The sequence below is a fragment of the Anomalospiza imberbis genome, chromosome 6, assembly GCF_031753505.1.
Source record: "Anomalospiza imberbis isolate Cuckoo-Finch-1a 21T00152 chromosome 6, ASM3175350v1, whole genome shotgun sequence".
Lineage (NCBI taxonomy): Eukaryota > Metazoa > Chordata > Aves > Passeriformes > Viduidae > Anomalospiza > Anomalospiza imberbis.
Window position 1 is genome coordinate 17,806,437 of NC_089686.1, and position 17,689 is coordinate 17,824,125.

General features: G+C 37.4%; 1 protein-coding gene across 1 annotated transcript in view; it reads right to left on the reverse strand.

The window, feature by feature from the left end:
- Window positions 1–872: 872 nt before the first annotated feature.
- SPATA7 (spermatogenesis associated 7) overlaps window positions 873–17,689 on the reverse strand; it is a 34,608-nt gene continuing 17,791 nt past the window's right edge. The window contains exons 5-12 of the mRNA XM_068192664.1: window positions 15,966–16,093; window positions 9,116–9,591; window positions 8,011–8,077; window positions 7,488–7,558; window positions 6,611–6,664; window positions 5,247–5,324; window positions 3,783–3,840; window positions 873–3,426 (exon numbers count right to left, since the gene is read on the reverse strand). Coding sequence (XP_068048765.1) covers window positions 2,950–3,426; window positions 3,783–3,840; window positions 5,247–5,324; window positions 6,611–6,664; window positions 7,488–7,558; window positions 8,011–8,077; window positions 9,116–9,591; window positions 15,966–16,093 — 1,409 coding nt within the window. The 3' untranslated portion in view covers window positions 873–2,949. The remainder of the gene's footprint in view (window positions 3,427–3,782; window positions 3,841–5,246; window positions 5,325–6,610; window positions 6,665–7,487; window positions 7,559–8,010; window positions 8,078–9,115; window positions 9,592–15,965; window positions 16,094–17,689) is intronic.

Sequence of the window (17,689 nt, forward strand, 5' to 3'; positions counted from 1 at the left end):
ATCTTTACTTCAAATGACCAAAAGCCCCACTTTGCTTTGTAAATAAACAGAATCCTACCTTTGAATAAAGGAGCAGTCATGACAAAACTGTAGCTTTAAAGATAAGAGGCCATTCTGTTGGAGCAAAATGGCTAGCAGGCTTTTGTCTATTTGAAAAGAACACTGATGTTATGATGTATGTACTCATGGCCCACATGAATCTGGGCAGAAAAAAAGTCTTTACATTGCAGATCACCGCTGCTGACTGCTCCTAAGTTTGTTATATCTGAAGGATTCAGATATGTAATGGTGTGTGACTGCCTTGTTCTGCTACTGCTTGTGCCTCAAGTATAACACAAAGTAAAATGTGACAAGAGAAAAAAATTTAAACCAAACCAACTAAAACCCTCAGAAAAAATCCCCAAACCTTGTAGTGTTGATTAATCTTATCAGTGATGTGGGTCAAGCTTGCATATCAAGGTCTTTAAAACAACTTATGTTCTAAGCACCACCTTAAAAGTAAATGTGAATAGAAGAGAGACAATCTTAAATCCAAGGCGGCCTGAGTTTGCTCTTGGATCTGCAGATAAACTGATTTTATATAGGTAACATTTATCTTGAATGTTTTTTTCTGATAGGAGTGCCTCTACAATGAGAGAAACCAGTTCTTTGGACTGGACTGACTGCTCCAGTTTCTGGATACTGGGGTGTGTAATTCTCTGGTTCTTTACCAGACATTCCACTGTGGATCCAATAAACATTCACACTTACCATTTAGGCAGACAGGTGCTATCTTTGTGAAAGGTCTGTTTTAATCAATTTATTTCCTCTTTTAAGTTGCATCTACCCAGAAAAAAAGGTCATTGATGTTGAGACAGTTCATCAACAGGAAATATGGCCAAGAAACTGTTTTTATTTATTTTTGTGTTACTTGTATTACAGGACATGAGTATGTCATTACTTGTGCCTTTCTTTGAGGTTCACTGCTGTGGTGTTTTCCTACAGTATTTTTTCATTTACAGAATTTGAAGGTGAAATTCTTATTAATCTTTAATCAGACTCATGTTCACAAGAAACTGAAGTTTGCTGAGTGACATTTTTTACAATGTACAAGTCCCAAGTGTAGAGATAGGCAGGGACAAAACACTAAATTCTGATTATTGACCAAGAATTGAAAACTTGGAATGGAAGGCCCCAAGAGTGGGTGAAGTCCTGAAGAACTGAGGAGCATAGAGGCTTTATACTTGTATGCATCAAAACATGCTCTTTAGTTTTCAAACCAGTCCCTGTGTGTCAGAATCCTTCATAAAGTAGAAACAAGTTTCCTAGGGCATCCCTTCTGTTCAGCTCTCTGTGGTAAGGAATAGAGAGAGAGTTTCCTGGAGGATGGGAGGAGGTCTGTGATCACTTGTGAGTGACGACAAACCCTCCCTGCACTGTACCAACTCAGCCCTGTGGTCACATCTTTTCAACAAGACAGGCTCTGATGGGGGGAATGAAGAAGTCCTCACATTTTCTCACCTGCTTTTCAGTGAGCCAGAGCACTCGTGCTGCAGGCCAGACTTACAAGGCAGCCAACTGAGTATGGCAGAGGAAAGGCTGGTGCCCATCTGCCCAGCCACATGTACCTGGCTAAAATAAACTCTGGTCTCCTGTCATTGTCAACAAGTGCAATTTATTATTGTGGACAAGGTACCCAGGAAAGTGGGAATTGTGTTCTGCACTGCAGTGCTATGATTGTGCCAGACATGATTTTCTCTGACTGGCTTCCTCTAGCTGTTTTTTGACATTTCTTTTTTGTCAAAAAGTTTATGCTTCATAAGTGAAGCAGTGGCCTGTGTCTATTGGAGCTCCTTTAAGCTGCAATGGGTCATCTGGCTGACAGAATCACAGACCTTGGTTGATGCTCACAAGGCACAGGGGAGGCAGGTGGTTGCAGTTGTTATGTAAGAACTGGTACAATTTGGGCTTGTCCTTGGAGGAAGGTTAGAAATTGACCCTAGGAGATATTAAAGGACAGGTTTTATCCAGGCACCTAAGACTTCTCCTAGTTCCTCACCTACAGCAAGACAATGTGACTTGCCAGCAGTTCCTCAGAACCTGTTAAGATCATTCCGCGGCAATGGGAATGTCAGGCAATAGCTGTACACTGATTAAACAATGACATTTGGGTTAATTTTGTGCAATGCATGTACTAACTTCAATTTAAACCAGAAAATACACCACCTCTTTTCCATTTGCTGTACAAGGTGCCTGATGTGTCTTCTTCTACACCGTCCTAGTCATCAAACAGTAAGCAATTCAATCCTTTTCCAAAACCAAAGCTTGATGCAGAATGCTATGCCATGGCTGTCATCAGTGCAAGAAATTGAACTTAGCAGTCTCATTCAGTTAAGAACTGAAAATAAAAAACTGCAGTTGTTAATCTTCATAGATCAGTAAAAACTTTGATTTTCTTCATGTGAAATAGTTTGATTTTTTCATTTGTGGGCTTCTGTGAGAGGTAACATAGTACACAACATGGTGGAACTGTTTGTCCATTCTGGAAGAGGACAATGTTTGATGTTAAGTTTATGTCAAGTTGTTAAATTCTTGCAGACTACAACATCTCAGATCTTTATAGCAGGACTACAGCTGCACTATCAATTAATTTACTTAAATCAATAAATATTTCATAGCTTATTATTACAGCCCTAAAAATATAAATCTAGTTTTAATATTCTCAAGTTTGTTTTGAGTTATACTATAGGCAAAATACACAAAATTCTTCTGATACCTGACTGTTTATCCTTTAAGGTCTAACTTATATAGAGATCAATGCCCAATTAACAGTATCCTGCTACAGAGTTCTTAGCAGTATTTAAGCAGAAATAACTGAAAATAAACTGAATAATTTACTACTGGTTGACAAATGGCAGCTCACCACAGAAGGAGCTCTATCCCTGTTTAACAGGTAAGTTTTGGTTACAGTTATGAATAGTTATGTGAAATGTGAAGGGCCTCTGCAAAGTTTTCCCCAAGTTCATCAAGATCCTCATTGACTTCCAAATCACTGTCAAAAGCAAGCAAATTTAAAGCTGCCTCACAGGTGGGTGAAGTGTCTGGGTGTTCAAATTCCACACCACAGAAATCAGACTCTGTCCCAGCACCCATATCTTCTGAGAAGTCCTCCTTGCCCCGTGTCTCACTCGACCTTCTGCTCCGTGGCAGTAATTCACATTTGTTTGGTTTATTTAACAAGTCCATGGTCTCAAGGAATTCTTCATTTTTTGTAGCTTTCCTCAGCCTGTGACCTTTACTAGTACACTCAAGCTTTTCTGTTGTATCAAACTCCTGCAGATCCAGGGGGCCCGAGGCTTCCTGACCTGCATGGATTAGCTCTGTCTCGCTGTCCTGGCTGCAGCCAAGGTCTGATTTCAGCACATCCAACATCCGGCGCATTTTGCCCTAAGGGGTGAAGGAGGAAAAGGGTGACACTTCTCCAGCCCCATGGCACCTGAGCACTGCTCAGACTCAGGGCTTAACTCTGACAGAAGGAAAGGGAGGCTGCTTGCAATCAAGTGACTAAATTAAACATTGAGTGTCACCAAACTGAACTGACTGTTGTCCACTCTTTATCACTGTACCTGTGACTCCTAATCTGCCGTGATCCATGAGTGAGCAGATCTCATTTCTGGAGAGAGAGAGGCTCCCCACTGCGTATTCTGGTTACCTTAACCCCCCAATATACCTGTGCATTTGCCCTGCTCTTTGGAAATGTCACCTAAGTCACATGCAGAGACTACTGTAAGGGCAGCACATACCTCATCAAGGTGGTTCTTATTCTCTTCTATATGGCACTCAAACAGTTGATCCAGAACCCTATAAATAAAAAATCAAATTATTTCACAGGAGGAAACAACTTTTACAAGATGCCCATAACCTAATGCAGTAGGTTTTTATTTCCATTTCTTAGCTGAATGGCACCTCTAAGACTGTTTCAATTCCACTGTCAGAAATAGGGCTACCTGTAGTCAGCAACCCAGTGGACACATGCTCAGCAGGCAGACTTGGCTTTGGGCAGCACATGGCAATTGTGGGGTGACTTGTAGTACAACTATGTGTGTGTTTGACCTGTTGTGCCTATGTGCTGCAATCCAGTGGTGATTCTACTGGCATACTGACGTATCCAAAATCTCTTGGATGCACCATAGTGGCTGCTATACCCAGGAATAAGTAAAAAGAAGGAAGAAAGGAATAAAATCCAGCTTCAGTAAAAAAAATCCAGAGAAAAGACCTCAGTCCTGAGAGCTCTCTTCAGTTTCTTAGGCTGAATGAGAAAAAAAAATCTGTAAAGAAAGTGTTTTGTGACAACTAAAGTACACAGTCACTGGAACAGAATTCTAGAAAGTCAAGTGAATTTAACCTAGCTTACATGAGAAATTATTTTTTAAAAAGTGTAAGAAGGGTTCTAGTGGAGAAAACATTACTGTAAAGAGCCAGAGGTAGACTGCTCTCAAAATTTCTTGAAGATTAATTTTTTTACTCGGTGTATTTAGTATTCTTATTGACAGCCTTGACATAAGAAGAAGAAAATAAGAGCACATAGAATAGCAAAACCAGCTGGGAACATTATCAACCAGAATATTAGACTGATAAGATCAAGATCAGAATATTATGAAATTAGAATACCTTGAATGCAGAACTTCAAAAATGGGTTAAGATTCTGTATATAGATATAAATACTGCAATGATTCTGTTAAGATTCTGTGTATGTATAGAAATACTGCAATGTTTTTCATAAATTGAGAGTTCTTTATTAGAAAGAGCCAGTATCATATTGAAAGCAGCTGGTGAACTTTTATCTGCAAGAGAATGTTACCCTTGCAACCTATGCTGAAGACTGAATTCATACTGGAGCAGGAAGGACAGAAGGGGACAAAGGACCTGTTGTGTAAAAGATTAGTAACTCAGTTTATTTAGCAAAACAGATGTTGCAGACTAAAACGAGTTCTTAGTAATTTTCCACCTAGGGTTCCAGGTCAGTTTTTAACAGAAGTTTTTTATCTCATGGTACATAGCAGCAGATCAAAGTTGATGACCCAAAGGTTTTTCCTACCTCTCCTTTCTTACATAAAACAAAAAAAGAAGAGGAAACAAAACAAAAGCAAGGGCTAACTGTGTATATGTGTGTATAAAGAAATTATTACTAATCACTACTTCCTTTACTTATGGAGTCCATGGGTTTCTGACATAGCATTACAAAACTGAAAACAACTGTAACCTACCTGTTAGAAAATAAGCCAAGTCTAAGAATTTCATTTGTTACATCTTCAATGAAAGTTAAATACAACAGCTCCTCTTCTCTGCAGGAAGAATAGAAACCCCAGTGTTAAATGCTTTACCACAGAAACACATATGACGTATTTTAGTAGGTTTAATCACCTTCTCTGGTAAGGCCATTAAGAAGATTTTATAGTTCTTGTATCAGCAGTTATGTTTCATAAAAGGTAAGGCTATCATGACAAGCTAAGCCTTTTGTTCAATCTGGATAATAAAAAACTGCAAAATATGAGACTGTTATAAAGGTGGTCATGGTGCTTTGTCTTTATGCTTTCTGTTGTGGTATATATTAGCACAGAGACCCCAAGCAAGGGAATCAGTGAATCTTGGCAAGTATTCAGAACCTGCATTGCACTCAAGAAAGGGGAGCTAATTGGGAAGAAAGTGTACAATTGCAGTTTGATGCTCTGGGTACAGGCTTCCAAAGGAGCTTCTAGAGAATCTGACTGCAGCTGAAAATTGCTGGTCTTAAGTGGAAGCTGAGAAGGATTTAACTGCTTCTTTGGCAGCATCCACTCATTTAAACATATCTCCTTGATGGATAAAATCTTAGGGTGAGATGTGAGTTTCACCTCTTATCTCTATTTTAGTACATCCAAAAGAGTTGTTGATGCCAATTACTCTAAACTGGACACTCTCAAAAAGTCTGGAGTTCTGCTTGAAAGACAACAGGAAAGAAAACCTCAAAATAAAATATTTCAGTGCTGTTTCTCTTTCATAACATCTTTCTAAGTCTCCCAAAGCATTCAATCAAACTCTACTGAGTCATTCTCTAGTCTTAATAAACAGAAAATAAAAAAATGAAATACATCTTGCATGATTTTCACTACATAAAATTTGTTATTGTGCCTAAAGATTGTAATTTTGGTTCCCTCTATAGTCAAGAAAAGTTACCTACAGCTGGAATTTGAGACCTCTATTATAAGCCTTAACTTAGGCAAACACAAGCCTGTCCTAAAGCACAAAGAATTACATGACTTTTCCAAGGCCACTTGGTGAAGCTTTAGTAGTGTTTCTGAATATAACTCAAAACTCTTCTAATTTTCATCAAATTTCAGTGCAGAAATGTGGTAAGAATGCCCTTCAATTTGGTGCTTCATTTGCCAATATTTGCTTCAGAGATTACAGACCTGAAAAGAAATGGAAACAAACTAGGCACTGTACAATCTTCTGAAGTTAAAATGAATTTTGTTTTTTGAGTCACATAAATTTTTAAAAGTATTTTATTTTTCAAGTTCATCAGTTTTGAGGAAAGCCTTCTAGTTTGATGTTGTAAATGAGAAGAAAAATGGTTGAAAAGCATACTTACTCCTCATCGACAGTTCTCTTTGGTGAAGACTTCTGAGGACACCATGATGTCTCTCTAATCAGAAAATGAGAGGGCAAGAAAAAGAATAACATTACAAACATCTTTTATACTACCTTACATGTAATTTTCTTCTGGAGCCATGGAGTGCCATTATATGATTTCTTTTCACAAAAAACCCCACCATAACACCCTTAAACCCTGCTCCAGTAGCAAAATACGCTGCTGGCACTGAAACCTGAAAGACTGCTGTTCAAGAGTATTACACCACCTCACTTGATGCAGTGCTCAGAAGACCTTGGTGCTACTTTAGATGCTATTCAGTCTCTGTTATCTGTAAGAATGCTTTTTTAACTCAGAGAACTTTTTATTTTCTCAGATAAAAATGCCTTTGAAAAGGCCAGAGAGCAAATCAGTGAGTCATGCATGACACTTAGGTCAGCAATGAGGAGAGTCAGCTGGGAGCCCTTGGGCTCTGGCCTCATTTCCAACACTGCTCTTGTATTGCAGCTATCCCAGTATTAAGTTTTCAGAAAAAGATGTGGGAAATGCTCCTGCAATGCAGTATTTAGTTATAGTATTATGTAGTCTGTGAGCTCAGATGTACAAAACTAACAACTGTATTAATATTTCATCAGTCAATTCTGATAAAAATACTCATATATTTCACAGCTCTCTTTCTTAATTGGCTTCCCATTGGAACTTATCACAAGAAAATAATGAATTTAGAAGTCGGGAAAAGTAATTGATATAAAAAACCCAATAAAAGTTCCGTAGAAGAGGACTTGTAAAGCGAAATGCTAGTGAAGATTTATGGCCTAAGGACCAGCTGTATAGAAAGGAACATTTCAAATATTCCCTCCTGCTGTAAATCAGGCACCTTAGGATGGAGTGTTGAAAATCATCTACTCCTCTCTCAGGCTCATCCAAAGTATATCTTTTATCTTCAGCCTACAATACAGAAATAAAAATCTTTATTATCAGTGCAAATACACAGCAAATTTTACCATTAAAATGAATCTAGCAACTCTCTGTGATTAAGCAGCCCTAGAAATTCCATGTCTTTTCTGAGAAACTTTGGGTAAAGAGACAAACGGGATGCCTTCTTCTGCTGCAAAGTCATGTACCAATTATCTATGACCTTAGCAGATATTTGATAGTGCATTTATAAAAACAATTTAAAAAATTAAAGAGATCCCTTATGTGCCTCAGTGTTTTTTCTTACAGTTTCCACTCAGTGTTCTGAAATTCTCTCTTCTCTATGTAACTAACTCATGTCATGGCAATAGAGAGAACACCTAAGTCAGCTGCTCACTGCTGTGGCAGTGATGAAGTGTATTACTCCACAGTGATGGTGGGGGGTGTGGGCAGAGTACCCAGATGACTGATAGATGCATTATTACCTTTGATTTGATCTTCTGCTTTTCACCCATAACTTTTCTCACATGCACTTTGTCTGCAGATGGAAAGCTACAAAATTTAGAGAGGTATTAGATTCCCAAGTAGACTACTTGCAAAAAATGCAGAATGAGAATAGCAGTGCCACTGTGGAAATGTCTCATCAACCTGAACAGAATGTAGTATCGAACAGTCAGAAAATTTCTGCCAGACAGCTGATCTAAATTAATTGCTTAGCTGCATATTAGCAGGGGATAACTGAATTATTCAAAATAATTGTTCAGAATTAAGAATGGAGATGACCCTAAAATTAAATGTGCACCAGGAAAATAGACAAACCACAGCCAGAAAATCAACAGCTGCAATACAGAGCCAAAGCTATCATAATTCCAGTCTTAGGAAATTCCTAATTTATTCTATGACAAAACTGGAGTTGGACATGCAGGCACGGAGGACACAAAAGGGAAAAGATTTCTCTTTACAAGGTATTATCAGTAGAAACAGAACTAAATCAGAGCTGTTCAACTTGCCAAGAAGTTCAATGCAAGAGGACACTAATTTTGTTTAAAATATTTCATACAAAGTATATCCAAAGGTACTCAAATTCTAAACAACCAATGAAGAGCTGCATTCAGGAGTTAAAAAAGGATGTTTGCATGATGTATTAATTAACAGACTGGAAAGCACGAGACTACAGGGGCAACAGTGGGGAACTAATTGCATGCTTATATTGGTTAATTCTTTAAAAGACAGAACTATACATCAGAGAGCATAGGGAAGAGAGAAGGAATGATTATCCCCAGCAGATGTTAGATTCCACAGTTTGAATTTAGTGGCACTTTGTATCCAATCTGTATAAATTAAAACAGTTGTTCCAGAAAGAAGACAGCAAACTATGCCAGTGAAAAAAAGGAAAATCACATTCTTTTCTAGCTTTTGCTAAGGTGTATCTAGAATAATTATTCTAGTTCTAAGTTCTAGTAAGGCATCAATATAATTATTCTGGTTTTATACAAATGTAATGAGAGCAAAACATCTTGCCTTTATGAAGATAATGTTATGATAACATCTAAATTCCAGAGTTTTACAATAACGTTTCAATCTCTGTACCTGATCATATCAGTCTGTGTTTGAGCTTCCACGCGCTGCTTGCGGTGATTTTTCTTCTTTCTTCGAGCAGGAGTGTAAAACCTGTACTCTGACAGGAAAGGTTTAGCATCTGATATTAAGGTGCGTGGAGTAAAAGGTTTTTGGCTCCTAGTGAAGTATTCAGAGTGCCTCTCTAGAAGATCCCCGCTGCTGGCTCTGGGGTGGTTTCCTTTGCACCTCTGGCACCTCACGCTCACAAAACTCTCCATGGAGCGACTGCGTGGAAGTGCAGAGCGTTTACCTGGTGGCCTTGACACACAGACACTGGAGTGTGAGTAAGGTGCCGCATGTATCCCGCATGTATTCCCAGAACATTTCCCGGTGCATTTTACTGGACTGGAGTGAAGCAAGCAATCCTCGCCATAAGGAGATGGTGCTCTTGGTAGGTACTGTGCCTGGCCAGCTGAGGGTGAGAGATCATCTGCTTCCAAGAGACTCTAGGAAAAAATAAAACAACATTTGATTGCTTTGCAAGTTACCTGCTTTGCTTATGATGGTACTCCCAGCTATTACTGGGAGCTACCCAGTTGGTAACTGGGAGTTACCAACTTGAAGGTATTTTCTAAGTAAAAACTTTCAATTTTTGTAAAATCAAACTGGTTTCACAGCAGCCTCAGTGCTAACAGATTTTAAAACCTAGTCACTGGAAATAAGAGATTAATAAGGAAATGGTTTACTTCAGTAGCAAAACATTGGTGCTCTATTACAGAACACTGATGGCTACATCAAACCAAGAGTTTAATCAATATATTTTTAGAAGTCAAGAAATCATTCCACTGAGGCAAATTATTTTATCTGGATATGCTCTGTTCATACCACTTGGGCAAGCTAAGGCAAACATTATCCATAATTATCCCATGCTTAAAAATTCAAGATTATTCCGGAATTGTATTATGACAAGTGGCAAAGACAAATAAGACAGAAACACAACTAAATTCAAGTGCTAATTTAAGGTGGGGTTTTTGGTTGGTTTGGGCAATTTTTTGTTTGTTTTCTACATTAAAAATAACAATTAAATAGAAATTTTATTTCAGTCATAGAATTTTGAAAAATTTGCAATATCAAAGCATAAATACCTGGACAGGGTATGCACACTCGTAATTCTACTTTACAATGTGTTTGAAACACCTTACGAAAACAGCTGTTTTATGTTCTTTTCCTACTTAGGATACAGCCACCCACTGAATATTCTGTCAATCAGTGAAAATTATGTATGACATTTTACAGTCTCCATGGGCAGGCATACTGCAGAACTGGAAGAGTAAACCAGAAACCTATCAGCAAACAAAATTTTGTATAAACCAATTTATTGCATCCACACATGTAACTATTTATGAAATTCAACAACTGCATGATACAGAAAAGATGACTCCTACTGTGTTACTCTAACTATCTAGCACCACAACTCCCAGAGACGGGGCTTACAGTGCAACAGTGAGGGAGACAAGCTGAGGATAGTTTTATTCTGGAAAATCTCACTGCTGTACCAGTGCAATCCACCAGGCAAAACAACAGCTGAATTATAACATCTGAGAAAACCCAATTCAAAACCAACAGCTAACTTTCTAAAATTACTATCATACTTTCCCAACACTAGGGCAGTTTATATAGGTCCACATCATCAGCAACAAAGTGTTGTAAGATTTTAAGAGAATGTATACAAGTAGAGGTGTTTCCTAAGAAGAAAATTAAATTTCTAAGGTAATTTGAGGTTTTTAACAAACTTGAAGTTTAGTTCAGCTAGGCTAACACAGAAATTAACTTGTCCATATACTTCCACCACCTAAACAAAGACCAGGAAGATAACGAGACTCCAGTACAGACCATAAGCTCTGCAGTGAGAAAAGGAAGATGATTTCCATATGTATTTCATTCATCTCTATTATACTTCTAGCAACCAAGTAAAAACTCTTAAGCAGGAGCATTACATTACTGAAGTTACTGAAGGAACACGTGCCCTATGGGAAGCCTGAGAAAGAGCAGATGCAGTACGGTATAACCTATACATGTGCTGTGACATGCATTTATTTATGACATACAACCATAATGCCAGTTGAGAAGATTCACAGTATCACCAAGTAGCCTATCCTGCTCTCAGAATTAAGCTATGTGGAAACTACTTTGAGAGAGTAAGACAAACACAGATCCAGTGCATTTGCAATGGGGCTTCATTGCCTAAGCACAATATAAACTTTGAGAAAATCCTCAAAAACACTTAAGTTTTTGAAAATAATCAGTTGATTAAGATGTGGATTGAAGGCTGGATGTGTGATTTTCCCCACCAGGAAGTGACAATGGAATGAATGCCAACAAAAGTCACAAAAACAACTGTAAAAGAAAGTGCCTGTGGGGATTCTGCAAGATAATCAATACTTGTCCTGAGACTTCTGAAGTCTCCTACTGGGGTAGGCATGGAGAGAAAAAAAACCAAATGACCAAAACTGGAAGTATTTATACATTTATTGAAAATTCATGACATTCTAACCTACAAATAGATAGTGTAAGATAGTAATATATTACTAGTAAACCAGTAAGATATAGTGTAGTATATTAACCTATATAATTGGTAGTATAGCTTGTAAATATACACAGATTTTCTGTTCTAACATTCAACCCTAAAAAAGGTGTTTTTAAAAATTCTTAGCAATAGGTTCTTACTGTATAAATGCCCTATTTTCTCATAACACTGCTACTGTTATTGCTTAGAATCTACACTATTTCTTTTTTTTTCCTTTCAAACAAAATATTTTAAATTAAAGCTCAATTATGATGAATATACATTTTGTAGCATGCAATAAATGCTATTTACAGGAATATTAAAAATGCAGGTATTTCATCATGAAAATTAAGTCACAGATCACACTGCCATCATACCATATATTTCCTTCAAAACCATTTTCCCTCACATCAGTAAGATCTATCTAAACTATTCCAGTACCCCAAAATATCCAGAGTTGCAGGTGCCTAATGCAAAGAACTTTTCTTTTACTTAACTGAGGCAAAATAAACTCTTCTTGATGGTGTCTCATGTGAGTGAACTGTATTTTACTACTACAGCATAATTAAATGCTGAACTGATAACATGCAGTTACAATGCCAAACAAATGCCTGTGATAGCAAGCAGAATAATGAGGCTTACCAGTGTGATTGTTTGCATATAAAGTAGTTGCAGTGGTAGCTCAGCACCATAAAAAACAGATAAGACTGGAAAGTTTCAGCATCCACCTACATATATAAAAGCTAATTCCATACCCTTCAGAGTCTATTATAAACAGCTTAATTCTTGCAAATGCTTTACTCTCAGTGACTAAAGCAGTTCATTGAGCTGCAATATAAACAGTATTCTAGAAGCATTTGCGAGCATTCCAGGACTGGTTCCCTGCATTATACAAAATAATTATTAAGAAAAGATATGAACTTGTATTAGCCAATTATTTATCTACCCCTCATGAAAATGACATGTTCTGTTCCTCAAAAGCAGTTGAGTTGATGCAAAACAAGACAAAAGCACAAGGTTGACACGGAAATATCCTAAATTTAAGCACTCCCTATATATGAGGAAGCTTAAGGCAGTCATCTTCTCAAATATTTCGTAAGTAGAACAGACCAAGTAGCTCACTCGTGACTAGAGAGAATTGCAACCCAAAACTGCATCTGTGCCAGCTGTGAGATGTACTCATTCAAATACTGAGAAAAAAATGTCTTTCAAAGTCCTTATCCTGAGGCAAAACTTTACTACTCCAACAGGGAGAAGTACACTCCAAGTAGACAAAGAAACAATATCATGAACAAGGAACTATGTCACTTCAAAATATTTTAAGAAGTGTCAGAGAATGCTGTTTACAATTTGTCTCTTTTGAACTTTCAGAAAATTATCCTGTGTTGCAAATAAACTGCAAGCAAGCATGTTCACTTTCTGCTCTGTTTTCTATAAAAAACATCAGTTGTTTAAGTAGGAAACAACTTAAACATCTGATGTTTTTTATAGACAGAACATGCCTACAAATAGCACACTTATTAAAATATACTTAGTTCTATTCTTCATACAAAATTTTAAAAAATCCATTATAGGATCTGAGCTTTAGCTATTAGAACTATTAAGAATTATAACTAATGTAATTTGGAGTAAAAAATCTTGACTTATATCTTGCTTATCAATATGTTTCAATTCTGTTAATTCAACTAAGTATAATCTGTTTTGAAAGACACAAATCCACTCAACGATACATTTCAGCAACTCCTTTTAAAAGTTTCATGCAGTATGCATTTATGCTTCAATTTTATTAGTCACAAAACTGGGGTAAACTGAACAGTACTTTGCAGCAAGCATGTAGAGAGAGGACCTCTGAATTTTCATTGACTCTGTGGAAGAGAAAATTCAGTAAAAAGAGATCAAAGCATACTGCTGTCAACTGATGGGCAATAGTAATACGGAGGAAGAATCCACATTTCTCTATAAGTTACTTTTAATTTCTACACGAATTTTAGTTTCCCAGCTCAAAAGCCACTAAAGTATCAGCTGCCTTACAAAAACCAAACTTTGAAAAGAAAGGTTGCTAAATACTTTTTTATAAAAGGTCCAAGGCAGCTTTTACTGGGGTCACTGAAATTACAGTAAGATTAGTTTAATCTTGAAATTAACTTGTTCTTGTATGAAAAGGTCTTCCAAGAGAATAGTTCATCTACCATTATAAAATGAGATCAAAGAGATGCTTTATGAACTGCGCTGTCAGGACACAGAAGCTGCAAATTTGCAATAAATGAGTGTATGATTCTTTTTACTTGAGAAGGCCATTTAAATATTGCTCTAAGTCAGCTGAGCACGTGTTCTCTGCTGTCTGGATAGAGCAAAACTCTCCTATAGGAAATGACAAGCTGTCTTTAGAGAAGATTCATACAAATACATGAACAAATTGGACCTTCTAAAAACATATTTAGCTTGTATCTTGGTATCACTGTTTTTCAAATCTATGGTCCTGGTACACTCTTTCATTTTCTGCATGTGTGTAGGTGTCAATTCTTTAATGTAGTAGTTCCTAATTTTATCAAATATTGTGATGTTATTTAGAAGGGATATTACTGAGTGTGCATTAATTCAAACAACCAGTACAAGAGGTGATTGTCACTATGAAGCCTGAAAGGAAATCTGAATATTCCCAATGAAAACAACTTTCTTTGACGCTCAGAAGGTTCTTCTGCTTTGTTTCATCACTGACATCTCTCATTATGACAGAACCAATTTAAGCACAATAGATATTCACACTGCTGGTACCTTAAGAGTGTAATAAATCTTTAAATATAAAGCATTTCAGTGGGCATTTCACACAGCCACATGTATGTTGCATACAAAATTAACAAGAGACTAGAACCAGTTAATGGTGTTTCCCAATCTATATTTCATATGCAGAAGCAGATGGCTACAACTTTCATTCTTCATTAAAAAAATAATCTCAAAAAACAGGGTGAAAGGCATCTTGAAAGGTCAAGGCAATGGCACACTTCAAATGGTTAAAAGAGAAAATTTAACCTCCTATGAAGCAGCCTTACTTCAACTCACTTTTGGCATGGATTAATTTATTTTAAAAAATTCATTAGCAGCCAGAAATGCCTATTAATAGGATTACTTGAACACGAGAAATGAAATACCAAGTCTTGTTCAAATCAGAGCTTTTACTCATGGCCAGCTCAATTCAGGTAGAATTTTAGAAAATCTTATTTTGAAAAACAAAGGAAAAAAGCTGCACTTTGCTATAGTGCATCCTTTCATTTTAAAGCTGGGAGTTCATGCAGTAATTAGAGACACACGTTACTTGGTTTTTCAATGAAACAATTTAAGGAATTTTGCTTGCCCCAGGTTCGCAAAAAATAACATGGAAGGAAAAAAATGGTATTAATAAAAATAAAATTCAGATTTTAAATATCACATTTCCTCCCTTTTCTTATTCATGTCTGTGCTTTCATCCATAACTAGAAGCCAAGTATTGAATTTCAAAGCATTATTTCTCTGCACTGCAATAAGGTCACACTCAGGCTGCCTACTACAAAAATCAGTCACACAGAAAGAAAGTGACAGTGTTTGCTGTACTACTTGGAAATGTCCTCTAGCTTTACAGATATTTAAACAATGTATAAAGCTTATGCTGTTAGAATCACAGAGTTAAATCATTATTCTGTTTCAAACTGCAACTGCTCATTTACAGTGATGAACAAGAATGTAATTTATTGGGCTATTTACATATTTATTTATTAGTTAGAAATACACACCGCATATATTGATGAAATGTCAGACAAACTAAGTGAGCCTATGCATATAAGAAGAACATATACATACAGAGTGGTATGTTTTAGTCTAAGCATTATTTCTCCTTTCAAGAAATGCAACTGAATGATTTAGTATACTGTTAGATAAAAATGTATTATCAACTAGGACGTTTCATTAAGAAAAAAATGGAAGATTCCTGATTCTTCTGCTTGGAAGGGTGGAGGTAACAGAGCTCTGCCTTAGGAAATGGTACAAAACTCTGGAGTGACAGAGGACAGGAATTTCAGCTGAGGTGAAAGCAAGAGAATTCAAGGGTAATTAGAGCTTGTATTTACTGCAAGCGCTCTTCATCCAGATACCTGACATCTTTGTCAGAAGGTCAAGACATGCATTCAGTGCTGGGCACATGCCAGGACGACCTTTGTCTACATTCTGCTGCTTGAAAGATGCCAGCCCCCACTGCTGCACAGCAGTGATCATCCCGATGGGAGGGGAGTGTATGATAGCATCTACTGTTTAGTATCTACTAAACAGAATTAAAATACATACCTTTCTAAAAGAGGATGGCAGCAGCCTTCCACTGTCTCTTGGACAGGATGGAGCTTCACACAGACTTATTTTCTCTCTACATTTGGCTATCTTCTTTTTCAGCTTCTCTCTTCTTTGCTGGTCAGCAACTGAGGAAAGAGACAAAGTTGGTCTGATCCAAACTGAAATATTCTTTGTTTCCCTAAATGATTTGAAAAAATTGTAGTGGTTCCCAATTGCTCAGTAAAGTCAGACTGTTGAGATACATTCCACTTCCAACACATAGCAGTTATAAAATTTATGTCTACTCCTAGGAAAAAAAAATAGAGTGTACTTGTAGCAGAAGCTGCGCCTTAACTTTCCTGAAATTTTCTTACAAAAAACACCAGCACACAGGACTTCCATGATCAGTATTGCTAACAGAGCATTTTGCTCAAAAAGTTACATGCTTTATATCAGTTTCTTACAGCTAGAAGTCATTTGATACCCTCATCCAGTATTTCACAAAACCCCCTGTGTTTATTGTTAGCAAATCTGACATGTAAAAAAATCCATGCTTACAACATGGAATTTCCTAAATACAGAAATCCAGGGCAGAACAATCAAATTTTTGTCAAGAACACAAAAAAATGAAGGCCAGCTCTGAGAGGGCTACTGTCAGGTTAGAGTGGCGGATTTTTATCAGTCCATACTGGTCTGCAGTCCAAGACCTCATCTGAAGTGCAAGAAGTTGAGTCAGGTATCTATGTCATCAGATAAAGTAGCCCAAAAGACAGGTAAATTTTCTGTTTATGAGTTTGCCTTCAGTCACCTCAATCTTATATAATGCAGTCCAAAGTTTTTGCATGTTGTGAGGAGCCAGGTTTCACAGATTAAACACAAAATCATTTAGGTTGGAAAAAGCCTCCAAGAGCAAGTCCAACCTCTGACCAATCACCACCTCACCAACTGAATCATAGCACGGAGTGCCACATCGAGTTGTTTCTTAAACACTTCCAGAGGTGGTGACTCCATCACCTTCCTGGGCAGGCCATTCCTATGCTTGACAACCCTTTCCATGAGGAAATTCTTCCTGACGTCCAACCTAAACCTCCCCTGGCATGGCTTAAGACTGTGTCCTCTTGTCCTGGCGCTGGTTGCCTGGCAGAAGAGACTGACCATCACCTGGCTACAGCCTCCTGTCAGGCAGTTGTAGAATGTGACAAGGCTTCCCTTGAGCCTCCTTTTCTCCAGGCTAAACACCCCCAGCTCCCTCAGACACTCCTCCCAGGACTTGTGCTCTTGACCCCTCAGCAGCCTTGTTGCCCTTGTCTGTGTACACTCCAGCACCTCGATGTCTTCCTTGAAGTGAGGGGCCCAGAACTGGGCAAAACACTCAAAATTGGCAAAGTTGAAAAATCAAAATGAGGCTGATGAAAAAGTAATTTTATTCCCAAATAGGGAAAAAATAAGCAAACACGCTTTTGAAGTCTGTATACCAAATGAAAATTTTCTCATTCACTTAACACATATCCAAGTGCATGAATCATTTGTTTGATAGAGACACACAAAGGCCTTTGAGTATTTCTTCTCTGGTTTCATCATATATTTATATCATACTCTGGGAGACCTCAATCTGCACATGCACTACTATATTTAATGCATGGAAATGTAAAAAACTTCAGGGATTGGTGTGGTACATTCTTCTACACAGCTGAGACCTATAGCAATCTGAGGACATTTAATCAACCTTTAAAATGCATTCA